General features: G+C 36.6%; 1 protein-coding gene across 1 annotated transcript in view; it reads left to right on the top strand.

Annotated features, from left to right (window-relative positions):
• FGD4 (FYVE, RhoGEF and PH domain containing 4) overlaps window positions 1–8,803 on the top strand; it is a 311,611-nt gene that overhangs the window by 262,866 nt on the left and 39,942 nt on the right. The window contains exons 8-10 of the mRNA XM_042781285.1: window positions 1,337–1,475; window positions 6,528–6,586; window positions 6,915–7,061. Coding sequence (XP_042637219.1) covers window positions 1,337–1,475; window positions 6,528–6,586; window positions 6,915–7,061 — 345 coding nt within the window. The remainder of the gene's footprint in view (window positions 1–1,336; window positions 1,476–6,527; window positions 6,587–6,914; window positions 7,062–8,803) is intronic.

Here is an 8,803-nt window from a genome sequence, read left to right as displayed (position 1 = left end):
TGAGATAATTTAATTTATAAAATTAATATTTTACAACTTTATATGGACACTATTATTTGCTGGTTTCAGGTCTTTATTGCTTCCTTTTGGTCTACAACAGTAAGTTCTAAACTAGTTACCCTACATACCCCTAAAGCCACACTGTAGTAACATTCGTCTTAATAGAACCCACCTCTGATGATATTACTCCCCTCAACAATTCTAAATCATTTGATGAAGCAAATCTAAACTCAGTTCAGGCTAGCACTCAAAGCCCTTAACATTATTATCCTGGATTACCTATTCTTCCTTACCCCCTCTTTTCCTAGAAATATCTTATTTGTCTATAAAACCCAGCCATTTCCTTTTATGCCCCGCTGCCTTGTGCCTGTTTTCTCTCACCGCACCCCCCCCCCAAGTAGACTTGCCCTGATCTTCCTCAGTTTCTTCCTTACCAAAGCCTGCACCTGGGAGAGATAGTGTTAAATGCTCCCTTCTCTGTGAAGCCTTTGGTTATTTGTTTTCTTTAAATGCAAATGCCACATCTTAATATAACTCTCATACCCTTTAGCGCCTTGATCATGATAGGAGTTCAATACATATGTAATAGAATTTCTCCTTTGTTTACAATAAACAGGAATACATCTTATTTTTCAAATAATCCTATTTCCTCTCTTATGTTAACTTATAGAAAGTGCTATAGACTCAATTTTGCCCAAAGAAAAAGAGATCCATTTCCAGAATTTGGCTTCTAATGAAAAAAAATGCCTTGATCTAATGAAATATAAAAATGTTCTGATATATAATTAGATGCCCAGATCTTGTCATTCTTCTATGTGGAGTCTTAATTTTGTTCAAAGGAATTGGTATTTATGGTAACCTTATTATGAAATAGTTTCTGCTCAGGCAAAAGTCATTTAATGTAGTTCTGCTTAGGGAACCTGATTAAGCAGAAAATATCTGGTGTATGACTGAATAATGTGACCTTCACAAACCCTTGTAGTGACTAACTGAAGTGTTTGCCAGCAATGTACAATTTTCTTGATTAAAATTATGCTTGGTTTTCTTTCCTTTTCTAACATTAGACTAGTAGTCCTAACACTTTTATGTTATAAGAATCTGGAGGGTTGTTAAATGCATATTCCTGGCCTTATCTCCAAAGATTGTGATTTATTAGATTGAGGTAGCGTTCAGAAATCTGCATTTTTAACAACTGCAGAACATCTAATGCAAATGATCCACAGAGCCAAATTTTATAGAAAAAGACTGCACTTGATGTCAAGTCTGCATTACGGTGAGTTGTCTGATTGCCTAGCTTAATTTTTAAATGTTTCTATAAAATCCCTTTTTATCACAGAAACAGAAGATCTGTGGCAATTTGACTTTGCAGCACCACATGCTAGAACCTGTTCAGCGGATACCCCGGTATGAGATGCTCCTTAAGGATTACCTGAGAAAGTTGCCACCTGACTCCCTGGACTGGAATGATGCTAAAAGTAAATGGTTTTTCTTTGTCGTCATCGTTGTTGTTGTTTTTCTTTTTTCCTCAATGTGGCATAAGCAACTGGCCAGTCAACGCTAGTGCTTCCAAAGTGAGATATGACTCACAACTGCTTTAGTGTTAAAATGTTGCTGCCAGAAAATAATCCCACTGGACATTATCATCAACACCTCAGTTAGACAAGTCACTTTTGAGCCATAGTCACAAATTTAAATCAGTGCAAGTCACATTTTTTGTGCTGTTTTAACATTAATAATTAATGTGGAAATATAAAACTTTAGTCTTAGAGACATCAGAATAGCAATATACAATTACCTTTTCATAGGAAGAATACAGCCATTCAGAATTACTAGTGCTGCTGGGTTAATTAGATAGTTTGATGAATACCAAGAGAGCTAAGATGACATTTACTATGTAAAAATAACCTAAGCAAAATTTACTCCATCTGCCCCACCACTCTGAGGCAAAAGGGAGAATGATACTTTTTAATACAACATTTTCCCTAAGAAACTTTACTCACATTCTAGTAACTATCTTTTGTTCTTTTCACCAGATTATAATCAAAAATGCTTTTCTAAAGCTCAGGTGTTTCAATAATACTTTAACATTCTCATGTTTTTAAAATTAATTAGCTTTGAAGAGATGAATAGAAATTTCACTCAGTAGTCTACCAGTACTAACAATACTGATGAATAATCTTAAAACCTTTCTACTTTCCATGATTTATTTTCTATTATGAAATATGTGAATTTTATAAGAGCTGAGGAACATAAACACAAGCTTTGGTCTTGGATCCTGAATCTTATCTTGAACACTGGTTGTCTCTGATATCCCATCATTCAAGAGACTTATCTTCTCCCTTCTTTCCATACAGTGTAGTATTACCCTAACTTTCCATCTTCCCCTAGCCCACCCCTTTGCAGGAACTAGCCTCATCCCCACTTTCTATACTACTTCTGGCCTAAGTGCTTTAATTTAGTGGCCAAACTAGTGTTGGCATTGGAGGTAGAGTCACCACAGGGCTCCTACAGCCTATCTTATTCGTCTCCCTCTAGGCTAGGTCCTGAATCAAATGCATGTTGTTGTTAGGTGCCATCAAGTTGGTTTCAACTCATTGTGACCCTGTGTACAAAGGAATGAAACACTGCCTGGTTCTGTACCATCCTCACAGCCGTTGCCATGCTTGAGTTCATTGTTGCAGTCCCTATGTCAACCCAACTCATTGAGGGTTTCCCCTTTCTCACTGACCTACTTAACCAAGCTTTATATCCGTCTCCAGGGATTGGTTCCTCCTGAAAACAGGACCAAAGTACAAGAGATGAAGTTCTTGTTTCTAAGAAGCATTCCAGCTGTACTTCTTCCAAGACAGATTTGTTTGTTCTTCTAGCAGTCAATGGTATATTCAGTATCCCTTGCCACACAAAATTCAAATGCATCAATTCTTCTGTGGTTTTCCTTATTCATTGTCCAGCCTTCACATGCATATGAGGCTGTTGAAAAGGCAGTGGCTTGGATCAGGTGCACCTTAGTCTTCTTGTGTTTTACTGACTATGCAAAAGCAAAGTGACATCTTTGCTCTTTAACATTTTAAAGAGGTCTTTTGCAGCAGATTTGTCCAATGCAATATGTCATTTGATTCCTTGACTGCTGCATCCATGGATGTTGATTGTGGATTCAGGTAAAAGAAAATCATTGACAGCTTCAAACTTTTCTCCCATTTATCATAATGTTGCTTATTGGTCTAGATGAGAGGATCTTAGTTTTCTTTATGTTGAAACATAATCCATACTGAAAGCTGTAGTCTTTGATCTTCATCAGTGTTTCAAGTCTTCTTCCCTTTCAGCAAGTAAAGTTGTGTCATCTGCTTATTGCAGGTTGTTAATGAGTCTTCCTCCAACCTCGATGCTTTATTCTTCTTCATATAGTCCAGTTTCTTGGATAATTTGCACAGCATACATATTAAATAGGTATGGTGAAAAAGTACATCTCTGGCACACACCTTTGCTGATGGTAAACCATGCAGTGTCCCCTTGTTCTGTTCAAATGCCTCTTAATCTATGTCCAGGTACTTCTTAAGCACAATTAATTGTTCTGGAATTCCTATTCTTGGTAATGTTATCCATAACTTGTTATGATCCTGCCTTAGTTCTGTAGTGCTGCTATAAAAGAAATACCACCAGTGGATGGCTTTGATAATCAGGAATTTATTCTTTTACAGTTTAGGTGGCTAGAAGTCTGAATTCAGAGTGCTAACTCTAGGGCCTGGATGAAGGTCCCTTGATCTTGAGTTTCAGCTCTACCTCTTCAGTTCCAGGCCGACTGGAGCTGGAGGCCTCTCCTAACTTGAACAGCTGCTAGCTGCTGAGGCTGACAAACCACAGGTCTGCAGGTAAAATAGCACAATCCCACAATCAGCAAGCAACATGGCAGGCCAGTGGTTTCAGTCCAGGAACTACAGATGAAGACTCAGCTAAATGCAGGATATAAAATGTGTCAAAAAACTAGAGACCTTTCTCAAAGCTTCTCCATATATATTGGAAGCAGGCCACACCCCTGAGGTTACTCCCCTTCAGCTACATAGCTGCTCAAAGCAGATTATACCATGAAGGTGATTATAATCTCATCATGAGGAATAACTACATCCAGCTGCCAAGCCACTCAAAACCATGGCCCAGCCAAGTTGACACACCACTTTAACTTACCACAGATCCACATAGTCAACTGCTTTAGTGTAGTCAGTAAAACACAAGTAAACATCTTTTTGGTATCCTCTGCTTTTAGCGAAAATCCATCTGACATCAGCAATGATATCCCTCTTTCTATGTCTGTCCTCTTCTTAATCTAGGTTGAATTTCTGGCAGTTCCCTTTTGATGTATTGCTACAACCTTTTATAAATTATTTCCAGCAAAGTTTTACTTGCATGTGATATTAGTGATATTGTTCGGTAATTTCCTCAATCTGTTGGATCACGTTTCTTTGGAATGGACACAAAGATGAATCTCTTCCAGTTGGTTGGCTAGGTAGCTAGCTGTCTTCCAAATTTCTTGAAATAAATGAGTGCACATTTTCAGCGTTGTATCCGTTTGTTGAAACATCTCAATGGATATTCCATCATTTCCTGGAATCTTGTTTTTCACCAATGCCTTCAGTGCAGCTTGGACTTCTTATCTAATACCATCAGTTCTTGATCATATGCTATCTGCTGTAATGATTGAATATCAACCAATTCTTTTTGGCACAGTAACTCTGTATTCCTTCCATTTTCTTTTGATTTTTCCAACATTGTTTAGTATTTTGCCCATAGAATCTTTCAATATTGCAACTCAAGGCTTGAATTTTTCTTCAGTTCTTTCAGCTTGAGGAATGCTGAATGTGTTTTTCCCTCTTGATTTTTTAACTTCAGATCTTTCCATATTTCATTATAATACTTTGTCTTCTCTAGCTGCCCTTTGAAATCTGTTTGGATCTTTTACTTCATCTTTTCTTCCATTTGCTTTAGCTACTCTCCATTCAGAAGCAAGTTTCAGAGTCTCTTCTGACATCTATTTTGGTCTTCTTTTTTGCTTATCTTTGTAACATCCTTTTGCTTGCCTCATATATGATATTTTTTATTTTTTATGTCATCTCACATCTCATCTGGTCTTCAGTCGTTGGTGTTCAGTGTGTCAAATCAGATGATCTCTAAATTCAGGTGAGATATACTGAAGATCATATTTTGACTCTTGTGGATATGTTTTAATTTTCTTCAGCTTCAGCTGTTGCTCCTCCAGCCTTTTTTTTTTTTTTTTTTGTCCCCATCTACCCTGGGTCCTGTACCAAATGTATAGGATTACTAAAAGCGGGGCAGTTCTCCAAAATGTTAATAAAAATTTAGTTTCTTCTATAGACCTTGACTTTCCCTACATGCCTATGTCAAAAATGAGAAAGTTGGTAACATAGTAGGAGATGTTATTACTCATTTATTTTCCATTGCTACTAATATAACAGTTCCAAGGAATCATCAAAGAAAGCCTTTTAGAGATCTAACAGTGGGGGTGAGAGAAGCATAAAAAGGTATATTCTGCAACAAGATGACCAAAATTAACGTAATTGAAATGTACATTTTAAAAAATGTTTTCATGTAAAGTGTGTGTGTGTGTGTGTGTGTTTAACACACATACACTAAGGGCATTCTGTTTATCAGTGGAAGACAGAAAACAGAAAATTTGATCCAGAAGTGATGTGATGTGATAACAGAATTAAGGAGGCCAGTATTCACAATGCAGAAAAGAAAGGAATAGAACAGCGCATGATTTAGGATCTAGAGCTACTCCTCTGCGGTTGGTCCAGCAGGAGGCCTCACCTTGTGCAGCTGTACATCAGCAGTCCCTGGAGCTCCTTACCAAAGAGTTCCCATTCCTACCTCTCACCACCACATGCCCCAGTAGTACAACCCTCCACCAACACTGGCTTCAGGAGATTCTCTTTCACCTAACTTAGGCTGGAACTGTGAAATCACTTTCCCAGAGAAAGTTGGTGGTTAGTTTGCTTATAAAACTAGTAAAATGCTGCTGCTGAAATGTTGTACCACTTTGAGTCAAAAGACCTAGATTCAAATCCTAGCCCCCCTATCATGTTCTATTTGTGTGACCTCAGCCAAGTCACATCACCTCTCCATTTCCTTCATCTTCCAAATGGAGCTCATATGCTTACCATTTAATGTTGTATATAATTGATGTCATATTTATGGAAGAACCTAGAAAATGCCTTGCACCTAGTGTGCATAGTAAATATGTATTGATTTCAAAGGTATGTTTTGGTTTAAATATGTCTGTGAGCCTAATCATTATGTCTGACTTTTTATGAGGAAATATGCTTCAAGTTCCAAACAATCTGCTTATATATGAACTCCTGAAAGTATACAGTTTGTAGGTATTAATTGCCCCTACTTTTATCATATATCTTTGGTCTCAGATACCTTCCTATTTTAGTGTTTGTTATTCAGCTATCTAGTAGTGTAGTAGAGACAAAGCATATTTATTTACTTTTCTTTTTTTCCCCATTTAGAATCACTTGAAATTATATCTACTGCAGCAAGCCATTCTAATAGTGCAATAAGAAAAATGGTAAGTGGTTTTCAGAGGAGATAGGAACCTTCTGGTTAGGTAATTATCAGTAACATAGATTCATATTTGACTCAAAGAGGTTTGGACCCAAATGAACTGACATAGGTGAACAAAAAAAGAACGTTTATGAAATGTTTAGTGTTACCTGGAATAATCTTCTCCAAGGTTTCATGCTGCTAATAATTTACAGATTTTATACAAATATTCATGCTTATTCCCAATCCCTTCTGAACTCTCCAACTTTTAGGTAGGGTCATAGCATTAGTGAAGCTACTAAGTTGAAACCTTCTTATATTTGATCTTGCTATGTCTTGCTCTAATTCCCTAGGAGAACCTAAAGAAACTCTTAGAGATTTATGAAATGTTGGGAGAAGAGGAAGACATTGTAAATCCTTCAAATGAACTGATAAAAGAAGGACAGATCCTCAAACTAGCTGCTCGGAACACATCGGCACAAGAACGCTATCTTTTCTTAGTGAGTATTATAATTATACTATAAATTTATAAATATTTATAAAATTATAAATTATAATTAGTGTAAGCTAGTCCTGTAAGACTGGAAAACATTATTAATATACATCTTAGAAAAGATGCTTGCTTGCTTACGAAAGCAATTCATCTAACTTAGTTTAGCCAACAATGTCAGTATTCCACATCAGTGAATGTTCTAAGTAACTGAAATTTGTTCTTTCTAGGACCTAACTCTTCCTAAAAATCTTTTGTGTATATTTTTTGTGCAACTTTCTTATGTAATTTATTTCACTATGATATACTGAAGACAATTTTTAAACTTTTTATGATGATTATAGCCATCAGTATGTATGTGGGGGTGGTAGGCTTTCTGAAATCTTCCTTTTGCTTGTTTTAGATTTTCTCTTTCTTCTGACAGGCTAATGTGTACAATTTCCTGTATGATATGTCTACATAGTACTTTCTGACAGCAGTTTTCCTTGCTGTTGTTGTTGAGTATCATTGAGTCAATTTTCAATTCACAGTGACCCCACGTGACTAAATAGAACTACCGCACAGGGTTTCGTAGGCTGTAATCTTTACAGGAGCAGATCTACAGGTCTTTCCCTTACAGAACTGCTGGGTGGGTTTGAATTACCAACCTTTCAGTTAGCACCAACCTTTCGGTTAGCAGCATCCTGCTTAAAGTTTGTACTACCAGGGCTCCTTGTTCTCCTCCTAACCCTGTCAAATTAGTACTTTTTGTCTTCCTGGGTTGAAGTAATGGCAAGATTGAAAGACCTGTGCCTAAAATATCTAGGCAAAAAGTACATGAGTCCACTATGTAGTTCCTTTTCATGTGTCCTGATCTCTGTAGGCAGTCCTTGTCTATTCCTTCACTTTCTTAAAATTATAACTAACCTGGGGTTTATGTCAAGTATAAGAATTCTTGCTGGGACATCCAGGCCATTAGTAAGTCTCTGTTCACTGACCTATATTCTTTGTTATTCTAATGAACTCCAGTTTGTTTCTATATCTAATGAAATAATGATAATCATAATAGCTAACATTGAGTAAGAGTTCAATAAATGTTAATTATAATTGTTATTATTGGGAAAGAAACAGGAACATTGGTAAAGGGACTGCCTAGAGATTGGCACACAATACATTCACAGTCTGTTATTCATGTCTGACTTTCTTGCTGCAAAAGTCATTTCACCAGCCATAGAATGAGTTGTTGCTAGAAGCTTAGAGGTTTTTTGTAATCTGGTTCTAGCCATTTTTGAAAGGAAAACTTACAGGAACTAATTGTCATGCAGAAGACTATTCATTGTCTCAGTTTGGTGTAGTTTTTAAAGAACATTTGGTTACCATATGCACTAATTCCACTCCTAGTTTATATAACCCAAGAGAATTGAAAACATATGTCCACACAGTACTTGTATATGACTGTTCGTAGTAGCATTATGCATAATAGTCCCCAGTTGGAAACAACCTGAATGTTCATCAGTTGATGAATGGATAATCAAACTGTGGTATATCCATATAATGAAACATTATATAACAATAAAAAGGAATAAAGTACTGATTCATGCTACAACTTGGACACATAGATGAACCTTGAAAACATGATAAGTGACAAAAGCTGATCACAAAAAACTACATATTGAATGATTCCATTCATATGAAATGTCCAAAATAAGAAATGCATGGAGACAAAGTAGATTAGTAGGTACTTTGGGTTGATGTGGTGGGGTAAATGAGTAT

This window comes from Orycteropus afer, unplaced genomic scaffold (genome assembly GCF_000298275.1).
Source record: "Orycteropus afer afer isolate SDZICR_OR568_19922 unplaced genomic scaffold, OryAfe1.0 scaffold00100, whole genome shotgun sequence".
Lineage (NCBI taxonomy): Eukaryota > Metazoa > Chordata > Mammalia > Tubulidentata > Orycteropodidae > Orycteropus > Orycteropus afer.
This window is presented reverse-complemented; position numbering and strand designations above follow the sequence as displayed.